Source organism: Gallus gallus, chromosome 4 (genome assembly GCF_016699485.2).
Source record: "Gallus gallus isolate bGalGal1 chromosome 4, bGalGal1.mat.broiler.GRCg7b, whole genome shotgun sequence".
In the NCBI taxonomy this organism is placed as follows: Eukaryota; Metazoa; Chordata; class Aves; order Galliformes; family Phasianidae; genus Gallus; species Gallus gallus.
The window spans coordinates 37765887-37788444 of record NC_052535.1 but is presented as its reverse complement, the minus strand read 5'-3'; the positions used below and the strand labels follow the sequence as shown (position 1 = coordinate 37788444).

General features: G+C 39.5%; 1 protein-coding gene across 3 annotated transcripts in view; it reads right to left on the bottom strand.

Moving 5' to 3' along the window:
- DKK2 (dickkopf WNT signaling pathway inhibitor 2) overlaps positions 1-22558 on the bottom strand; it is a 121635-nt gene that overhangs the window by 41539 nt on the left and 57538 nt on the right. The window contains exons 1-2 of one of the 3 annotated variants that reach the window (XM_015276579.4): positions 2717-4435; positions 1366-1574 (exon numbers count right to left, since the gene is read on the bottom strand). In XM_015276579.4, the coding sequence (XP_015132065.1) occupies positions 1366-1500 (135 nt within the window). In that variant the 5' untranslated portion in view covers positions 1501-1574; positions 2717-4435. Of the gene's footprint in view, positions 1-1365; positions 2190-2716; positions 4436-22558 lie in introns of those variants that run through there. The other 2 variants (XM_046940772.1, XM_420494.8) reach the window with 2 other exon arrangements.

Genomic DNA, 22558 nt, shown 5'->3' with positions numbered 1-22558 from the left:
TGCACAAGGAAAGAGTGCAGTACTTCAGTAGTATGAAACTTGAGCACAGCATCTGTTACTAAACTTTGCTCAGAGGTAAGGAAAGGCAACCAAATTCTGGGTGAATTATAAAACAATTGAGTGGCTAGGGAAAAAAAAAGCTCAGAGTAGTTTAAAAACAAATGTACCGCATATGAAAACAAAAACTACCATCATTATGATTATGCCTGCACACAGAACCAAATGATAACATTCAATTATTAGGAAGCTGATATGAAATGCAGCAGATTCAGTGGGTCATTGAATTTGCAGCTTCTCCGCTGTTTAAGGAAAATGTAGGCAAGACAGAGACCCTTCATGCACTGAGTATTTTGCCTTTTTAGTGCTGAATGCTGGCAGCTTTTTTGCTGCTACACTGTTTGTTGCTTATGAAAAGCAGCTGTATTTTGAGGTACTAATAATACCCGATAGTATAAAAACTGTATTTTCTGGAGAAGTCTAACTCCTTCAACACCAGAAATGAGTAACATTCATACCATCCAAGCTGGGGCTTGATGGAAGAGAATTAGAGGATCAATGAGGATCAATAGCTTAAAATACTGCTTTTTAGTTTATCAGAAATAAAGAATGTTTTCTATCAGGCTCTCCAATTTCAAGGTAGGCTTAGGAGGAAAGAAACCGCATAATTCACAATTAAGCCAGACTTTGGTTTTGCTTTTTTTCCATATAGTTGATATAACCTTTTCTTTTTCCTTACACTCAAACTTCATATTCAAGACCGTAACTCACCACCTATCCCAACTGGTTATAACCAAATACAACTTCCACAACCAGCGGAGTGTATACTGGACAAGAAACCTGGAATTTATTTTCTATCACATTAAGCAAATGAACATGCAAGCTATACCACAGGAACAGAATGCCTGTTCATTCTCACCACAGGGAAAGATAGCAGCTATTAACTTACTAGGTAAGATTTTTAAAAGCAAATTTACTTCACCGCTAGAAACATATTTTCGCCTTGTGTTCAGATTTTCCTCATCTATTTAAAATTCTGTTCATTTATTGTCTGGGAGTTAACAAGAAGTTTCTCCCTTTACTTTCAGCTGTAGGCAGACAAAGAGATACTGAAGATGATTTTCATTGGATTACTCTTTCTTTCATCAGTTATTGATCCTACAGGTAAAAATTAAAGGTTTTAAGACCTTCCAATGACTACTCTCACTCCTAACACCTATTTTTATATTATCTTGTCCCAGACAACCCTGAAAAAGTTAATTAATGCAACACAGTAAAGCTTTGGAAGCAACATGAGAGCAAGACCAGCAGTTCTTTGCATATAGCGTGCAGACGGACAGACACTCGAGCAATGAAGCGATGTCCTACCTCTCCTTGCCGGTGATAGTGCTTGGGAGGTTTTCTCATCTGCTCTAGCATTTTCCCCTTCTTACTGCTAGCAAGCTTCAGTCCCTGGTGGATGCCTGCGGATCTGTTGGTTGCCTGAGTTGGAGCCTCCCCCATCAGGGTGGACTTGATGGAGTTCACCTTGGAGCTGGAGCTGTCTAGCTGGGAGCTCTCCACGATCAGGACCGCGGCTAGTAAGAGGAGACAGCAGGAGCACTTATTCCACATCAGCACGATCATCTCCCCTCCCCCCAGAAGGCTTATATTTTTTCTTTTTCTTTTGATTTTTTTTCTTTTTTAAGGAAAAGTAAAAGAAAAGAGAAGGGGGGAAAAAGATTTGAAAAAAATATCTCCCAATGTTGTTAATAAGGCAGCAGATTTAAATGCCACACACTCAAGGAGCTGCTGTTCTGAGAGAGACGGGAGAAAAGTAATTAAAAAAAAAATTCTCTAGGAAAAACAAAAACAAAAACGTGTCAAGTCAATAGGCACTGAGCAACTAAGCGGGTCTGTGAAGTGGTGGCTTTTTCCTCCGGGCTCTTGAGAAGTCCAAGCAATTCTCTAGTAACTGAGAGCAACAGGCTGCAAGGCAATGCAGCCGGGCAGCTGCCGCCGGCACAGTCCCCAGCACGTTTGTTCAGCTCCAGAGGAAGGGCGGCAAGCAAGTTACTTCCCCCACTCCTCCTCTCCTGCTGCATAAGCCAGCAGAGAGGAAACTCAAACCAGATCCAATCCAAGCAGCACCGGCAGAAGCTGGGCTTCGTTTTCTTTCACTCTCTCTCTCTCTCTCTCTCCCCCTTCTCTTTACTTTTTATTCCCCTCCTCCTTTTTTCTGTCTTTTGCCCCAGCCCATGCAGCCAGCGGGAGTGAAAGCACCATGTCTCCTCCTCCTCCTCCTCCTCCTCCTGCTCCTCCAGCCCACCCATGGCAGGGCCATGAGGCTGGGGGCAGAGGCTGGCGGGCACTTCAGGCTGCCCGGCAATTGCCTTGCACCCATGGGGAAATCCAGCAGCTGCTCACTGGCTTTTGTTGTTGCTTTCCCTTCCTGGGCTCCACAAGGCATCCTGCTTGCACCAAGGTACTCCAGCCCCCAAAGTGCTTACTGGGTCAGAGAGCAAGTTAAAATTTCAGAATTAAAATTTCACCTTTTCCTGTACTCAGCTTCATATAAGGGGTAAGGAATGAAAAAATAAGTGAAATAAATAACTCCTGATGACATTTGCAAGGAAATGTTTCAAGAAGACCAGAAAGCAGTTTGCAATCTCACGAGACAGTCATAAAAGCCAGTCTTTTTTGACTGCTTTTCACTTGACTTTTGCCACCAAGCCCTCACCCCTCGCAAGTTCCAAAGCCAGTGCAAGCAGCTAGCAGAATGGCAGGATAGGCTCCAGCAGGCAGTTTTCTTGGAAGCTGACAGCAATTCACACAAATACAGATCTGTAAAAGCACAGAGAAACAGGCAACTTGGACATGTATGAGTAGTGTATGCGCCTATGTGCACGGGTAGCCACACGCAAGGGAGTAAGTCACTCACCCACCTGTTCACACAGGCCCAAGCTGAGATGGGGAAACATAAACCAGTGACAGCTCCCTGATTTCTAATAAGAAGTCAATCCTGAATTTCCTCTTCCTATTATCACTGGCTGACATAGTCACGTTTTGTGTTCTTGCTGGGAATAACACAAGTTACAATTCATATCTCTTCATCATGTTCTCCACATAAGTCACAATGGAGGCTTAGTGCTAATCTGCCCTGCTTCATATATGGTACCAAATTCATATAACACCTGCAGGTTTTGCTTCATTGGGTGCTGTAAGACCACATGTTGTAGCAGTGCTTTGGCTGTGATATATACTCTTAAAAAAAAAAAAAAGAAATCTTCCTGTGCTTCTTTTACAGAGGAAGCAACAGAAATTTATAAGTCAGCAATGGAGCACTGACCACCAAAGTCGCCTTGAATAAGGGAGGAGTACAAAGAAGGCAAAATAAGCTGATGAGACACACAACAAGAATCCATGACAATAAGAAACACAATATGATGACCTCATGCAAGTATCATTCAGCTCTTCTTGAAATACATGGACATGTGTGGTACTGAAGAGAGGCACATAGCACGTAAAAGGGCCAGACTGCAAGCAGATTGCATCTGAATTAAATATCTATTAGTAACATTAAAATTACATAATAAATATAAGAAGCAAGTTGTATTCAAACTTCCTTGAAGTAAATAAGAGGGTCCCCATAAATCCAGATCCTTCAGAAATGTGAAGGCAATGAGGAAGAAAGCTCAAAGCTTTTCAGACATTCAAAGACAGATACCCAAACTCATTTTTTTTAATCACTCCAGATTCAGCTAACGATGAAGTTAATCAGTCATCTGCATTCAAATGAGTTTCAATATATTAATTTAAATTTACTGGGTATCCTTCCAACAGGGCAAGACCTACCTTGTAACTTGCTGCTCTGATGGGAAGACAGCTTGCAGCATCTCTGAAGAAACAGGAACAGACTGAATCCTGGGTCCTGAGGCAGCAGCAACCCACCTTGCTGCAAGGCAGCTGCTGAGCAACAAGCTGCTCAAGCAGAAGGCTGAGGATTCTAAACCTATGTTTTGGGGGAAGTCTTTTCCTCTTTCCTTCTTTCACAAAAGCATGAAGGTGACTAGTACAAGATCTTTTTTGCCTCCACAGTATTTGTGCAAAGGATAGATAATACTTGCAGAGAAACAAGGTATAATTCTATGATTCTGTGTGATATTTTGATTTTTAATCAGCATTCAGCCCATGCTTCAAACTGGTCAAATGCAGACTCCCAAACTTCACTGTGGATTTCCTATGCTCCTCATTGCAGCAGTTCTTATGTTTTTTAAAGACACAGAACTACCTCACAGTTTCAACTCAAAAAAAAAAAAAAAAAAAAAAAAAAGTGGTACAGACACAAAAATACCAAGAAGCATCTGCAATTTTCAGATGTACAGAGGCACTGCAATCTAGAATTTCAAAGACACAAACAACTTCTAAAGCACGAAAGTACCATGCAGGATCTACCAGGGGAACCAATTACAAAACCTCATACCTTTAACAACATGAAACGCACAATGCAGAGGCTGACCTACTGCTGAAGATCAGGCAGAAAGAGAGTCTGCCATCAAATCCTCCACTTAAGTTTGAGTGGCCAGTTTGGAGCAGCTAAAGACCATGTATTTGTGAGTGTGTGTGGTTGGTTGCTGGGGTATAACCTGGCAGGTGACCCAGCACCACACAGCTGTTCTCTCACTCTTCCTCTTCCCAATGGGATGGGGGAGCAAACTGTAAAAAAAATGAAGTAGAACTTTTGGGTTGAGTTAAAACCGTTCACTAAGACTTAATATTTACTAAGAGAAAAGGAAAAGGATAATAATGATGACAAATATATACATGAATTTATATAACAGGTGATGCACAAGCAACTGCTCACCACACCTCAATCAATGCCCATGTTGCCCCCCAAGCAGTGGGAGAGAGCAAGATGAACCTCACTCTCTTCAAAACTTCTTCCTTGTGATGTTATATGGTATGGAATTATCCCTTTGGTCAGTTTAAGTCAGCTGTTCTGATTTTGTTCCCTCTCAGCTCCTTGGGCCCTCTGGTGAGAATGGCATTGGCTCTGTACAACACTGTTTAGCAGCAACTATAAACACTGGTGTGTTATGAACACTGTTTTTTCTCCTAGAACCAAAACATAGCATCATACCAGACACTCTGAAGAAAAAGCTCTGTTCCATCTGAAACAAAGACATTAGGTACATGCTTTTGAGCACTGTAATCTTCTGCTCAAATCCATGTCTAGCAGCAAACTGTACAGAATGATGGAAGAATCATTACCCTGAAAATGACACTCAGTGCCAAATGCTACGTAACATACAAGATGGTCACTATAAATCTCTCATCTAGTACTGCATTACAGAGAGTGAGCCTGCTCTGAATATTGGCTATACAATCATGAAACTTCCTGGGTCTGCCGATAGCAAGAAACCACCATCTCAGCACCTCCCAGCCAGACCCTGTGATGCAGCGAATTTGCATGCTTACGGCCACCAAACACACATTGTGCCCACAGGAGAGTCCAGGTCCATCCCACAGGAGTGCAGGTGGCTGGTTGGCATGAGCCATGGTATCTCCAGTGCCTGGAATCCATTAACACAAACATTCATTAATCACCAGTGAACATTCAGCTGCAGATATTGAGAACTGCCTCATTGAGCCACAGTACTGATTAAATTAACAATTACATGTAATTGTTAAAATGTATTTCAATATGCAATTATACATTTATACATATAATTATAATCCTTAGGCTAAGTTAACATACACTGTATAAAAAAGTAGGCTTTTCTTTTGTTTTATTTGCATCCTTAAAGAGGAGAGACACAACAGAGTGAAGTTTGCATTTGTATTAAAACAGGCATTCATACCCTGAATAAAGCTTGGAGGGAGTGCTCCAAACATACATTTCTGTTTTACATATGCTTTGGTGTTTCTTTTAATTACACTAACTTACAAATTTAATGGAAAAAATTGAGTGGCCTTAAACAAATAAAGATTTTCGTAGAATTTTTCCAGTCTCACTACTAACTCTTGCCAAAGTCAAAAAAGGCCAATTAAGCATTTCAATGTGTTGATATTTTCATTGAGAATTATTAACGTTTTAACTGCTTTTCGACTAACTCTTTATTTTTCTGTATGAAGTTATGTCTCCCTCTTTATATTTTTTGCCAAGGAGTTCAGTTAGATTCATTGCAGTCTTCTTTTTTTTTCCTTTTTCACTTTTGGGAGGCAGATGATGGGATTGGTGGAAAAGCATGGAAAAGAAGAGCAATCTTTTTTCTTTTTCTTTTTTTTCTCACCCCCTCCCCTCTCCCCTTGAATTTCTTTTCTCCTTTTGCCTATGAAACTATTTTTAAGATGAATTGTTTGGAAAACGCAGTCTAGAAGAAGTGAAGATAAAAGCAAGAAATAATGGAGCATAAGAAATTAATATATTCAATTCAAGGAAGAAAACGCAACACAATAAAATGGGGAGATCCTTCACTAGACCTCCTTCAAAGGGCCAAAATAGTACACTATAAAAGCAAACTATGACAGGCCAGATTATAATCCTGTATATTTTACAGCAACTATATTTTAGGCCCTTTGACTTCAATTGAACTGTTTTTGATTTATACCAGCTTTAGCTCAGACTAACGTCCTATGTTTTCCTTTCTCTTAAATAAACAAAATTACCTGTTCTTCAAATTAAATCTGTTTTTAATTCTATTTAAAGCATTTTGGGATACTTTTTGTATGAAGGACATTCTCTAACATAGAGGTGTATTGTTTTTTTGTTATTATTTTTTTGTTTCACCAGCTGCACTGAATTTCCATTGCCCCTTACAGCAACTCTCACAGCTTGGCTGTGGCCAGATTTCCCTTAGCTCTGCCCCTGGGGCCTACTCTGTGCTTTATTTAATTTCTTACTAAAAATATGCAATCAAGACAATCAAGTGATAGCTAGTTTTTCTAAGACTGCAGCTCAACAGTACATTTTATTCTAAAAAGCACATATAAGGAGTTCCTTCCTCTCCTCTGTCCTCCATCTCTCTGTGGGACACATTTGGGGCTTGCCTCTTTATTTCTTTACCACCTTTGTATTCAGCTCAAATCAAACCCCACCAAGCAACTCTTTCCTCCCATGGGGAAGGCTTTACACTGGGGTACAGAGTCAGGAGAGTGCAGGCACTGAAGGTCGAATGGGGACAAATGACAAGAGCAGCCCTTTTCCACCAAATGCTTCATGTTCTGGGACTGTATCCCTAGCAAAGCGCCCAGAGGATGGGTTGGGGTGTGCAATTCCCAAAAGAGCAACAGATGGGTGCCAGCTCCAGAAATCCACACTAATGCAGCCTATGGCCACCACAAAACCCTTCTCTGCAGGTGGTATTTCCATATTAGCAGCAGGGGAACCATTCTTTAGAGCTAAATCTGTGTTCCCACTAGCATTTTAGAGGGCAAGATTTATGAGAAGTGGCTGATGTCCCTTGGTTTGTGCAGTCCAGAAGAGAGGAGCGGCCTCATGATGGCTGCAGCTCCTCACAGGGGAAAGCAACAGGACCCAAGAGAATGGCATGGAGCTGTGTCAGGGGAGGGTCAGGTGGAGGTTAGGGAAAAGCTCTCCACTAGAGGGTAGTGGGCACAGAACAGGCTCACCAGGGCAATGGGCATGGCCAGATGCCAGAGTTCCAGAAGCTTTTGGACAGCCCAGCCACTCATGGAACTGCTGCACGGTCCAAATGAGCTGCAACACAGCCTTAGCTGCAGCCAGAGCAGAAGGCACAACCTCAACCCTGATAGGTTTCCCAAAAGATGAGTACTAAATGTTATTGTTATTCCTCATAGATAACTTTTCTTGATTAAGACTTTCCAGAATGGTGTTGCAGTTAATTAATGACACAGTGCGCAACTGGCACAGTTGCTCACAGCTCAGGATTTCAATCAGCCCCTCTGATGATCACTAACCCTCCATAGGGGAATTGCCCATTCCTTGAGAGGATGACAAAAGCAAAGGGAAAGACTCCCAGACCACTGAAAATAATAAACACTGACCAATGTTGTCAAACATATTAACCAGTCAATTAAAATTACTTTAAGCTACTTAATTATTTTTGCCCAAAAACCTTTGCTGCCTAACTGAACTAAGCAATGGAAGATGGTTGACTTCATACAGCAACAGCTGAAATTTCAGCATCCTTCTCCCAGCTGCATATGTTGAAGAGTTGTTAAAACAATAAAAAATACTTATAATTATCAAATTCATGTACACCCATTTTCTTTGCAATATTCTTTGCAATACTGGAGCCAAGCTACTCAAATTTTCCAAAGAAAAATAACTGTGAGGAGAATTCCCTTCTCAGGAATGAAAGCAGCAGAAAATTACAAGGCTGAAAAGGGAGTTAGAATGGAAACAATTGTGGAACCTTACCTATAATAAGCAATGAAAAAGCTGATTGCAATTTATTACATCTATTTTGTGCTTTCTGATAAATGCAGTCTCTCTGTCAAGCATATAAAACAGCAAAATATCATTTGCTTTGGCTTAAAAACCTGACTTAAACAAATGCTCCTGAAGCTAGGATGTCATATCTACAGACTGCAAAAAAGAAAATCTGACTTTTAGAGAAAGAGTAGTCTCTACTTTGCCTAAGAGGGAGCTGAAGAAGGTTACATCTCTGTATGATTGCTCAATGTTATTCCCTGCCTTTATTTAAGAAAACAACTCAAAGTCAGAGACACTCTTCTTGAGCAAACTCCCCCAAGTAGTTATTTTTTTTCTTAGTATATTGTTGTAGAAGGAAATTATAATGTGACACAGACAAAAATCTTTATCCACAATACAAGAATTTACAATGGGCAGTCAGTTCATTAAATAGCATTAAATCACATTCTGTCCTACTGTATGGGAACTGTTGAATCACGGCCTGAACCTCTGACTGCTCACCCAAGGCAAGCACTGAATCAGCCACAGGAGCACAGGTGAAGGCACTTCAGCTGTGTGACTGGAAGGTGTGGAGCCTGGCTGCACCTCTCCTAGACCCCATTTAAGGGCTGACTTTCCCTAAGGAAGAATTTCTCTCTGGAGATTGCGCCTTGGGGAGTTTTCTTGTGAGCATTTTTCCATTTATTTCTGATTATCTTTTCCAACATGATAATCTTGCCAGCTATATGCTCTCGAAAGACCTGCTTAACTTCTCTGTATACTTATTGGTTAAACATCTATATATTCATTGGTTATATACCTACTAACAGCCTGACATGACTCTTCTTGATTAAAAAGAATAAAAGAATCTGGTAGTGATCACTTATGAACTATGATGCTTCTATTCTTAATTTTTTTTTTCTGTTGAAGTTTTTCCATTGAAATGCCAACATAAGGATTGCTTCCTATCACCTATGAACATATGCTTTTCCAGGAGATGTGATGCTTGATGTGAATGAAGAAAAATAATGTTCTATATGCAACTTTCACAAAAATGGGGAAAAAATGAATACTGGACACTCATTTATAGCAGTGAAAAGCACTTAACATCAGATAACCCCCTCTCTTTGCTGTCTGTTAGTGAAAGTGGACAGAAAAAAAGAAAATCATAGAATCATGAAGGTTGAAAAAGACCGCTAAGATCAGCTAGTCCAACTATCAGCCCTTAACACCCTGCCCACAAATTCATGTTGAACCAAGGGGCTCTTTCCATCTTCTAAGAGGGCAAAAATAAGGATTGTCATTTAGTGAGCTGTGCAGGCTGCCTTCCTAGCTAGCAGCACATGTGATGGAGAGCAACTGTGAAGCTCAATATCTACAGACAGAAGAATATATTGCAGCTTTTCCCCTCTGCATATGCTTATTCTCCCATTCTCTAGTTGCAGGAGACTTCCCATTCTTTTCTCTGCATAAGAAGTCAAGAAACTTCAGAAGGGGAAGGAAGGGGAGATTTTAGAGTATGGCCAAGTGTGATAGAGAGAAGAGAGCCTGCTTCATTACTCAAAATACGAATACCCCAGGGGAGTATCTAAATTTATTCCCACTCTAGGATTTAGTAACTCAAAGACAATAACTGTGTAAACCTCAGCCTAAGCTTCCATCCCAAAGTTTGGCTCTTGTGCTCTAGAATCTGTTGTGTCCCAGATTCTTCCAGCTGAAAGAGTTAATGGGACTTTTTTTCTGCCAGCCTTACTTAGCATATAAATCCTCTGAGTCTAATCAGAATAATTTAGTACCTGTACCTTAAGTGGTGATGCAAAGTATCCTCCTAAATGAGCTTCTCATTTAAGTCAGTGGACATTGATGGTGTTACAGGAAGAACAGAACTAGTACTTTGTCTTTTTTGCTAGTATCCATAATAGGCAGCTTTATTTTTCTGTGTAACAAGTACCAGAATACTGAATGTACTGGCTGCCAAGAAATACAGAACAAACAGACTTACATGTTTTTCCATCATTTGACCTTTGCTTTTTATGTTTTAGAAAAAAGTTGCGATTTTATTTACATGTATAATCTAGATGAAATGCTAGTTTGTGTGTAGAAAACTATGCAGACTTTGATCTTGGAATTTGATTTTCCATTTTTTGAAAGCAAAACATAATGGATTAATGGAAATCTTGAGATGTTAGGCTTTAGAATGATTCTCATTTCATACTTCTGATTCCTTCAACCCAGACAAGTTCTCTTTGGGTTCCCTAGAGGCCTGAGGCATTACTTCATAGTCCCCAACATTACCATACATCCTGACATTGTAGGTACTGAAATGACACATCCTGCTCAATTCAACAGCAACTATGAAACCTGCAAAAGTACCAGAAATTAGAGAGAGGATGAATGATTAAAACAGAACTCACATGATGAGGAGCAGAGCAAAAACTAATATGGAAGGAGCAAAGGTGTGAGGAGAATAAACAGGAAGAAGTAAATTAAACAATAATCTAGGGATTTCTGTGGATGTTTTCTAGTAGTTTTTACCACCTTGAGGTTTCAAACGTGCAGCTCTCTATACTGATTCTTTTTTCAGTAATCAGACTCATCAATTTTAAACATTTCACTGTCAATTGCACTCATCAATTTTAAATATTTAAACATCTCACATTTTTTACTTCTAGGTATCTGCTTAGACTTGGTTCTCGTTGCCTATATACAAAGAATACCTCACTTCTTTCACCCCATACTTAATGTCTGGTCTATACCATCTTCCTAATTTTACATTAAAAGTTAGTTTTCTCTGATGCCATGCAAGAATGTTCTTAATCTTTTTTAGCAAGGGATTTTCACAAAATCACAATAAATGGTCCACAATATTGAAACAGGAGGTAAAGAGGAAAGAAAAATTAAGTGCCAGCTTCTACGTATGGTTTCTTAGTAAGGGATCATTTCTGATGTTAATTTTCTAATTCCACATAAATATAATGAAAAAAAAAATCCCTAGTCACGCCTCCATGTATCACAAGAATGTTTGTGCAATAAAACCCTAATACTTCACCTAAACCTGTGAGCAACACAAGGTTCTTCATGGCAAAAGTGATATGGAATTACTGATAGAAAATCTGTGGTTTTGTTTGTTTGTAACAGACCTATTATCTAACTACATGTCATTTTTGTTATCTCCACCTGCACTGGTTTATGGATGACCAACAGCTCAGCACCACTGGGGCAGGAATAGGGAGCATCTTTGTGGAAATAACCCTTTCCAATTCACTTGAAACCAATTGCAAGGCGAATGTTGTTTCATTGAAAGTCACAGCCTGATACCACCCAAGACAGAAAATTCCTTCCAGGAAAAAAAAATAAATCAAGATATTAGAGGCTCTCCCTCACATACACTAATTGGCTTTAGTGCAGTGAAAATTACTGCTCAGTTCCTAAACACCTAAGTTACAGGTGACAAACCCATCATCACAGCATTTGATGATCTTTTCCTCTGCAGTAACACAAGTGTCATGCCTAGTTTTGACCCGGAGGTTGACTTCGTTTTCAATTACATCAATTAAACTCAGACTATATTTAATGTTCTCTATCTGTAATTCTCGATGTGATCTTACAAACAGGGAATGCTTTGCCAATACTAACTTGAAAATTAGCTCTAGATTTTTTTCCTATAGGTTCATTGTTCAATTCAAGGCAAGGGATGGTGGTTAACACTTTCAGAAGCCAAGCATGGTAGTGCCCATGTTGCACTGCAAATGCAGCTAAACTGAATTTAGCTTTGCAGTTCAGAAATTAACCTGTCATTCAAAGTGTTCTTGGGATCAGGAGAGCCTTCTCAAAAAGCAGCTTCCCCTCAAAATTAAAGATGAGCAGTGTGCATCCCTGTCTCTTTTAAAACCTCTTGGATTTGCTTTGCAGACCTCCTGCTGCTTGTCAGATACAAGCTTCCCAAGACACGTAAAACTATCTCTGTTTCACAGTACACATAGAACAAGAACGTACGTAACCTGTTTTCTCAAAACACACGTGCTGCAAATAAAGATATCAAGTGTACTGACATTTCTGCATCGCAGCTTAAAATAACATCCTGTGCAATGCCTGTATACTGCGCTGTTAGCTCAGTTTTGGATTTTCTGAATGCTGAATGTGCTTTCAAAGAATAACGCTCCAGTTCCTGTACAATACATGAGTATATTGGCTCTTAAGCTGGGAAACAAAGTTAAGAATGTGTGGGTTTTGGCTTCAAAATTAACCATGCTTTAGTAATCTAGTATACTAAACTGTTTCTTATTAATGTATCATGCAAATACTCTCCAGTCCTCCCGCAAGTCTGACACTTTCCCAACATATCAATAGCAAATGTTCTGTGAAATGCAATTTTTCTGATGTAGGCCACCCTGACTTTCAGCGTGATCTCAACCCACCATCCAAATCTTCATGGCAGATGCAGAATGGGGCTGTTCTTTAATAAGGGAAACAATATTGGAAAAAATTGTTTGATACATCTTGTTTAGTTTTCTTAAGTAAGGAGCCAACTGTCTCCTCCCCTCCACCCTTACTTTTTCTTCTTTTTTTTTTTTTTTTTTTTTTTAATGACAGCTGAACAGATCTAAGCTTGTGTTTTCTGAATCAGAACACAAGTTAATTCAGAGGGGTAGCTGGCACCAGCCCCTCATCAATGTAACTGCTTACCTTGCAGTGTGATCTTGAAATGCGCCAACTTAATGCAGGCAGAGGCAGAAGGCACCCGGGGACTTTTATTAGAGCATAAATGAGCTCCATAGAGATTCTGTAAAGTCTGTCCCCCTCTTCCAGAGCATATTTTTATTTAATGCTGCTGCTACATCACCTGGCTGCAGCAGGCAGACTCATGTCCCTTCTCTGGATTGTAGACGTGGCTAAGCCAACAGGTGGTAGCACTGGAAGTCTTGAGTACTTCCAGGGATGGGACATCCACAGAGTTGCCTGGGTGCTTGATGCAGAAGGCTGCAGGTAAGGCTGCCTGCTGTTCAGGTGACTTTGTGGCTTTCCCTGGGCTGACAGTTGCCCCACCTGGGCTGTCACAGGCAAGAGCCTGGTCCTCATGCTCTGTTTCAAAGCCCCCCTCTGCACATGGGGCTGTAGGCTGCGGCACAGACAGCACTCGGGTTTGTAGCCCAGGCTGGAGACAGCTTAAAACCATGCATGAAGGGTAAGGGAGGAGCACATAGTCGATTTCTGTTTAGTTTTCATGTGTTTGTGTTTTGCATCTTTGCTCAGTAATTAAAGCCATAGTGTTATCTAGTCTCCTCTGCCTCACCCGTCTCATCTTTCAGAGGCTTTTTATAGGCACTGTAGCAAAACAGAACCTCAAGGAAGGATTTTAACTACTACTCATTTTAGTCATTACAAGTCCAAAATCCAGCTTTTCACCTCCCCTTGTTCTTAAAATTATCTGCACAGATGCACTCATTTTTTCTTCCATAAAACCTACAGCGCTCCAATGAAGTTACAGCAATGATGTTACAAAGTCCCTCTGCTGGGCTCCTCACTGCTAGGCCCAATAATTGCTGGACCTTTTTTTTTTCCTGTTGTCTTTCAGATGTAGCTTTCAGAGCCGGGAAAAAAAGAAGAGTGGTGATTTGGAAAAATACGAACTACTGCTCAACCAAGTTCTGTTTGCATTGATAAGAGTTTGAAATAAAAATCAAGGTTAAGTCCAGGACTTGACACAGGACTTCCAAATCAATGTCTTCTGCCATGTTTATTCTGTCTTTAACCTATCAGTGCAACACTTGAATCCTCTCACCAGAGAGGATAGGAAACAGTCACAGCTGTAAATGACAAATGGCTTTGCACTCAAGCATGATACAAGATGCAAGAGAAGGAGGAAACCAGTGCTATTAGACTTCCTTCGATTATGCCCTTTTTAACTCCCTAAATTGAAAGCAACTGGAAATATTTAGGAAATTCAGGAGATTTAGCTCTTGTTTATACAGCAGATGAAAACAACTGACCCAAATACCTCTATATTTTGAAGCTCCAAGGTAGAGAAATAGTTTATTTATTAAAAATAACCAGATCCTCTAGGTTCTATTGCCTACAGAAAACTAAAATCTGAAATAATTGCTTTTAAAAATTGATTTCCTTTAACATGTGTACAAGATTAAATGGTTACAACTAGAAATGCTAGATATTCTGAAATATTTATGGGGAATATCTGAGCTGCTTATTCTGGCAGCTTCCATAAGAAAGGGGATCAGTATGGTATTTGCATTTCCCTCCCCCTAGAAATATTAAAAAAAAAAAAAAAAGACTAAGAACAAAGAACTGGATACAATGAATTCAGTCAGTCTACTGCAGAGCATACCTCTGCCTCAGTTGGCCAGTAAAGAAAAGGCACCATACATATACTACAAGACAGGCCTAAACTTCCTGTCTAAATCGAATCAGTACTTGAAATAAGCAGACAGCAAGTCTATAATTTCCCTATGTGCAATGCATTTATACCTGATAGATACCAGGTTTATTCTCTTAAATCAGAATTTCTTTATTACTGCGATTATCCAGCACAATCACATGCCCTCTAGCGAAATATGCAACAATTGCATCTTGCTAAGTGAAGAACTGCCATCTCACTTGAGTTGCCTCTATATACAACTATGCACTGTTTCTCTAAAAGGTACTAAAAGCATTTTGAGCACGATTCTCCTGAATCCTGTAGTTCTCTGTGAGTCTCTGCATTGAAGGCAGGAAGTGAAATAATCCAGTATCTTGAATTGGGCAACATAAATATTTGCTCCAGTGAGCAATATTTAAAACAAAGCTAAACGTTGGGACTACAGAAGTCCCAGTGCTCCATAGGAGCTAAATAACAAAACTCAATGTTTCAGTAACTCTTATGAAAGAGTTTTCATATCCCCAGGGACAGAAACCTCCTAACTTGAGGAACAAAAGCACAGGATGCTACTGATTTAGAAGCTGTAAGAACTGTACCAACACACACAGTACTGCCAGACATGTTCTCTCTACAGACACGCAGTTTAGAGAAGCAGACTGAAGCACATTCCCTTTGAGGAACATCTTCAGACCTCTGAATATCTCCTGTGACAAGTCTCTGTCTTGTGCCCTTTAAGACTATATCATTTGTCCACCTGTAGACAGTTGACACACAGAAATAGAACCCCACTAGCTGAACAAATGTCATGCCTGCTGAGGAAACAATACCCAAAGCAGGTTTGTACCACGTTAATGCATGGCTGGTGGATATTTTGGCTGTATCTCCAGTGGGCTTACATCAAAGACATCAAGATATTTCATGGGCCACACGTGCCTTCTGTGCCATAACGTGGGCAGCAATGCTCTTTCCCTGGCTAGATATTCAGGTCTCAGTCAGCAGCTTCACCATTCAAACAGATGAATTTTTAACATATACTTAAAATTTTAAAGAATTAAATTCAAACAGAGGATTCAATCAAAGCTTGCTACAGCTCCTTTTTGCTCATTTGTGCCCCTCTGTCCATCCTTACACCCACATCCTTAAAAAGACTGACTCTGTCATAAAACAGTATTTGGTTGGGTACTAATAAAGACTGATTAATGTGAAAAGAATAATAATTGCAACAGCTATTGCCAATGGTAATAATTAAGCATCCTCTTCACTTCATACAAGTTACAAATGCACAGAACACGTGATTCCTTTTTATGAAAAAGATTAATGTTTCCCAAAATTAACAAAAAATGCACTATATTTATTCTGAAAGCAACAATAACAAAAAATAAATACATTTAGTGTAAACCCCCTTCTCTAGATACGCTTAGAAAATGACATAACATCAGAAAAATTAGATGCTTTCCTATCACATTTGAAAAATCAGTCTCATCTGAAAAGTGTAAAGTGTCTTTTGGAAATGTTAATTGATTTTTTTTCAATTTTTTTCTTTTTTTTTTTTTAACTGATGGGGAACTGTTGTATCCAAGTTATGTGGTACAAGTGATTGCTGTACACTATTTTGTGAGAATACCAGCTGTAAAAGCAAAAAGCAGAATAGCAAATGTATTTTCCAATTTTTAGGCTTTGGAATGTTTTCTAGACAAAACTCTTGACCTGTACACTTCCATAAAGTTCTTCTTCAGCTATGATAGGTTTGGCTGTACACTCAGCTTGTGCTTTAAACATAATTCAGCCTCACTGTATAGACTCACCTAATTAAAGAGATGCATATGCTGTAAAATTCCCTTTCTGTTGGGAATAGCAGCTGGATTATAAATATGTTTTTGACTTAAATCTATTTCCTCTGCAGAGGAGTTGATTTAGGAGTTAACACTACTGACTGAAAACTGGAATAGTATTTGGAGTTTCTCCATGCTGGGCAAAGATAAATTGTCTTCACATAAAGATGCTTATCTGGACACAGTAAGGTAGTTATTCTGAGGGTAATTATGGCTGACAGAATAAGAGAGCCTGCTTAGTAATCCAAGTGACATTCTGGTATATGCAAATGATTAAGTAACAATGCCTGGACTGGACCAGATCAAGACAAATCAAACTCCACTGGGAAATTCACTGGCTAAAAGAACATGAACTAATCTCAGGAATCCATCTAAAGATTAAAGATGAAAGCAATTTTATTACTTTGCCTATAACCCTTCAGTCATATATCACAGTTTTGTCTTTTGTGGATGCCTATCTCTTCACCCAATATCTAGCCTGGATCTTTAACCAATATTCTATTATTATTTTTATTCATCAATTTAGATGAACAAAACCTATGATTTACCAACAAAGTCTGATTCTTATCAAATATGGTCTCCTTTCTTTGGAGAGTCCATCGTGCATCATAATCAAAGGAAAATAAACAAATTTTTACTGTTCACATTAGAAAACCAATAATAAACCAATAATTGATTAGCATTTATTTTCACAGCTTTCATGTAGAAGTAGAGCTCAAGCTGTACATTGAGACATACAACTATGTTTATACTTGGGAGAATGAGTATAACTTCTGAGGAAGCCCACCTCTTCCATATTGACAATCACCTGCCCAATTTCCCATTGGTACTCTAGAAAGCTAATAATCTGTAGATAACTACATGCTTTTGGAAATCTTGCTAAGGGTGCCTTGACCTGGTATATGCACATGGAATTTATAAATGTGCATTTATTTCTAAGATCAAGCTTGCTGTCTCACCTTCCCACCTTAGTGAGAAGCAAAACTTTGGAATTCATCACTGTCTCATTATTAGCCTCTCTGTGCATGTTCTTCTCATTTCCTTAAAAGGGAAGAGTATGGGAAGAATGTGTTCTGCTTTACTCGTAACAATAGTTTCCACTAAAGTTACAAATCAGACAATAAGCAAAATACCTCATCTATAGATTTCTAAATAAAACAGCAACTACAATCCATCTTTTCTCCCATCTGAATCCTTACATCCCTCCCTTTTTCATTAATTTAGTTATCTATTATCATCATTTGTTATCAGTACTGCTGTAAAATACTTTCAGGGATGATAATAGTCAGAATCCTCTGAGCTTGTTAAGCATAATCATCTTGGTAACTGAGTTAACACGGTCTCAACTTCCTAAAAGAAAAGCTTGATACTTTTCTCTGAATGGCTTTTCTGTTCATTCTTTTTGGCTGTCCATGCACAAGCTAAAGAATTTCACAGGAAGATTTCAAAGCTACCAAGGCCTTGCAGCTCACTTGCCTTGAGGAATATTGCCCTGTTCCTGACAACCAACACATTCGAAGAGAGCAACTGTAACTGCAAATCTGAGATGGGGTTGCAGCTGGAGTCCCAGTAGAAGACAGACCTTATCTATCATCCTCTCTGCTGGAAGTGATTCAGCTAATTTGCCTCCTGCATTTGAGTTCATATGTATTTTAACTGCATGAAGGTAGTAGAGGGGGGCTTGGAGTATTTATGAACCACCATGTGGACACCAAGAGAGAAATTTTCTGAGACGTGAATAGCAATTGTTATAATCTTTGTCCCCCCATCACTTTTTTCGGGAACTGTTGTTCTGCTTAGAGATTACAGTAGCACAGGCTCACAGGCTGCTCTCTAGGTCATAACAATAGATCCTGTGCATCTTCCTACTAGGCTTCAATAGCAGTCCTACCAAAATCTTATGGTGTAAGACAGGAAAATCTCCAAAAACACCCTCCCATACAATAAAGGATAATCAAAGATGCTTCAAAAGAAGTTAAGCAAAGCTCTGAAGACCAAACAAGAAAGCAGACAATATACCCAAAACTTATACCACGTCATAAATCTAATCTATGTCTCTCATTCAGAATTAGGTGCCCAGCTCTTTCTCTAATGAAGTACAAGGCCAGCTTATTCTATCCACTCTCACTGAAAGCCAGTAATGAAGCTGTATGTGTCTCTGTGCATCATCAAAACAGATTTCACATGATTGTTTTAAATAGCAAGAGGACTGCGTGGAAAGACATCTGCATTTTCTTAATAGCTGTAACCATGCTACATAGCGCATGTCAAAATTCTGAAAAGAGAACAGATTCCTGATGCTTTGTACAATGTATATAGTTTCTTTGCTTTGATGTCTCTGCTTCTTTATTGTATTAAATTATCTGGATTAAAAAAGACAAAAAATAAAAAGAAGGTTGTCTTTTGTCTTATTACAGAACTGTCAAACATTATTTGAGCTAAGAGAACAGCCAGGCCCTCCAGGACAATTTGGGGAGTGGAGGAAAGAAGACAGAAAGTACTTGAGCAACCTGCCTATTTGCAGTTAGATATTTCAGCTACAGAGGTCACAGCAGGATGACACTGTTCATAAATTTGCTATAAGCAACTTCTTAAACTCACAAATAAAGGGATCCTACTCTATCATTCTTCAAGAGAGTCCAGCATCCTTCTGCTATTCTACCTCTCCTACATTCCTCAGAATGGTTTCTGAACTGCAGGATGCAGCAGCGATGGCTCTCTGGTCACTACACTGGGAATGGGAGGATTTCTTGCATGCTTTTTCTTCTATCAAATAAGCATGACAGAGAGAAAGATCAATTTCTCTTTTCTTTAATATCTAGGGAAAAATGCCTGCCAGCAGGACTTATATTCCTTCCACTAACTTTTTTCTTTACCTGGAGCATCCTTAAAATCAATACCAGCTGTTGTGGAGGATTTTGGTGCCCTAAACACAGATTTATGACTTCAAGGAATAAGTAAGAAGAGCACAGAAATCCCAGAAAGAAAAGAATCTTCTGCCATGGCAGAGCACTGTACATCAAATAGACCTGTCTCTACAGAGGAGCTGAAAAAGCCCTCCTTCAGATCACTCATGAAATTGAAGATACGAATAGAAAGCGGAGCCCTTTGAAGTCAAAGGCAAAACTCCAGATGACTTTAGCCTGGCCACAGTTTCAGCTTTGGACTCAAATTCTAATGCAAATTTAACAAATCACCAAGAATAATATGGTTCAGGTTATTATAAAATAGGCACAAGAGAGAGAACTGACTTTGCTGGATCGGCATTCTGCACACTGGATTTGAGGCCTCTCTCACCCTTCACTCTGGGTTATTCAGTGCAAGTTTCCACATGCTCTACTCACTACGCAGTTCAATAAAGACAAAAATTCCAGCCTCTAACCCTGAAACAGAGTTTGGGTTTACAACTGAATGGTCCCTTTTGTAAAAATAGTCCCTAAAGTTCACATTCAAGGAGCTGCGAGACTGGGATTTGTTGACCTGGCCTGAGATCATCTAGGCTCCAGACATGCACAAATCTCTGCCTATAACATCAGAAATGCTCAAATGCTAGCAGATTGTGATAAATTGCTATTTTGAGGTCCTAAGAGGGAGAATTAAAAGTTTGAATGGAAAAATGTTAGTGGAAGTGACATGGACATACATGTCTGCAATTGATCATATTTAATAAATGTTGCTCACATATTTCTTGATCAGCAGCCAATGGTTAATACAAGCATGAAGAAATGTAAGCTCCTCCACCCTCCATGTGTTGCTTCTGAGCCATAAACAAAGCCTGACAAAGAGCGGAAATGGATAAGGTCGGTATTTAGCACAGTATTACAAGCTAAGCAGAGGGTATAGGCAGGAGAGTGCAAAATTCTTGCAGCACTGTGGGGTAAATCCCTTCCCGGAGGGCTCCATGTGTCAATGGCTAGACTGCTTCCTCTAGCTCAGGTACGTTCTGCTGCTCTCCCTAGTGCAAACAAAATCTATGTCCATTTTCTAGGCTCTTAAGAAAAATCATTGATGTGTTAAAGAAGTAGAGAAAGAAAGATGACTGCTAGATGTGTATTATTCAGGAAGGTCTAGTCCTTTTTCTCTTGAACTTCAATATTCATGAGCGTTTGATTTAGGACATGAATTTATGTTTGTGAATTCTTCTAAGAAGTTGACTAATTTTATATGTCTTATATGCTCTACTTTCACAGAATCACAGGATGGCAAGAGATGGAAGGGACCTCTGGAGATCATTGAGTTCAACCTCCTGCTAAAGCAGGTTTCCTACAGCAGGTTGCACAGGTAGGCATCCAGATGGGTCTTGAATATCTCCAAAGAAGGGAACTTCACAACCTCTCTGGGCAGCCTGATCCAGTGGTCTGTCACCCTACTTTGATGTCTACAAGCAATATCATTGACTAACAATTGGAAGCAAGTTCAGATTGCAAGTGAGACAGAGCAAGTCATGGGAACTTGGTGAGGTAAAGCAGAACAAGGAAATCTGCTTTGCTGCCCAAGTGAGCATGCTATGGAGCTACAGATGAAAGCTCCAATTCGGTGTGCACCCTTCATTAGCAGCAGAGTAGGTTCAAGATAATATTTCTTCTCACTTCCTGTGCCATCTCTCAAGTGAGCTAGATTGTGTGGAAAGCCAGGAGAAGGACTAATCTTACACAAATAAAAGCAGGTTGGAATTATGAACGATTTTGAAGCCTGTTGTAGGGGAGGAACAATTTCACCAACAGTAAGTACAGTATTTAAATACTGAGCAGTAACCTTTTTTTATTCTTGGCTACTAAAGTAGAATGACTTGTCTAGAACTTCTTTTAACAATGCCAAGCATTATATCATTTCTCTTAGTAAGAAACCTAATTAAATTGAGACTGGAAAAAGTCACGTAGGTTTCTTTTAATCTTCTTTTAAAAGAAGTTTTCTCTTTCTTACTTGCTAGAATTTAGACTGCAGAGGCTTCTGTGTTAACGTGAAAAGGTCTGTTGGCATGCAAAGACTAGTGCTTGAGATATCCTGAATTGATTTGGCATTGGGATAAAGTCACCAACAAATTCACTCATAGTAACAAGTTGTGTAAATACTACCTCATAATTCCATGTCTAACTTTGCTCTAACAGAGACACTTGTGGTTTAGCAAGTATTTTATTTGCTATAGAAAATTAAAGAACAGTGTAAAAGCTTGCAAAGACTCTCCCAAAGATACCTGACACACACAACACTCTTGGTAAAGGCCAACAAAGTGAGAAGTTGCTTAGCAAGAAAATCATGGCACATCTTTTTGAGGCTGAACAGCAGGGTTTACACTACAATGCTCACCTTTAAAAAATCAGCCATTAACAAAAGCAACGGCCAAAATAAACCCTTTTCTTCTGCTGTCATTAGGAGATGGACACAATAGCCACGGGGAAATTCCAATCTGCAAAATCACCCTTGGTGGTTTTGGCCTCAGCCACATCCTGCTCAAGATATGGGATGGGAACAGCGCTCTCACAGAGGGGAAGGCAAGAGACATCTGGGGAGCATGTTGTCCTTCCTAACAGGAAGGAGGAAAACCAGGAGTAACATGGCATGTTCTACAACATATATATGTATAATGGTAGGTTTTTAATGTACAAACAGAAAAATAACAACTGCCTCTGCAGTTTCAAAGATCAGAAAAGAAACAAAAAAGTAATTGTGATTTGTGAAATTGCAATGCTAGCAACACCAACATTTTTTCCCAGAGCTTGGATCCAGTTTATGACAGGAAGTATGCAATGGTGGGGAGTCCTTTCTGCAGGAATCAGAGATAAAAATCATGCGCCATCTCTTCAACCAAAGAAAGAAACATACATTTTTTTTTCTTTTCCTACCATTCTTCCCCATACTCGGTAACCTCAGAAACTAACACTGTAACATAACGTGGAGAGAAACAAGGAGCACATTTGTTTACTTCCTGAAGTATCTTCAGTATCAAGTGATACTATGTGCTTAATGCCTAAGACAAGA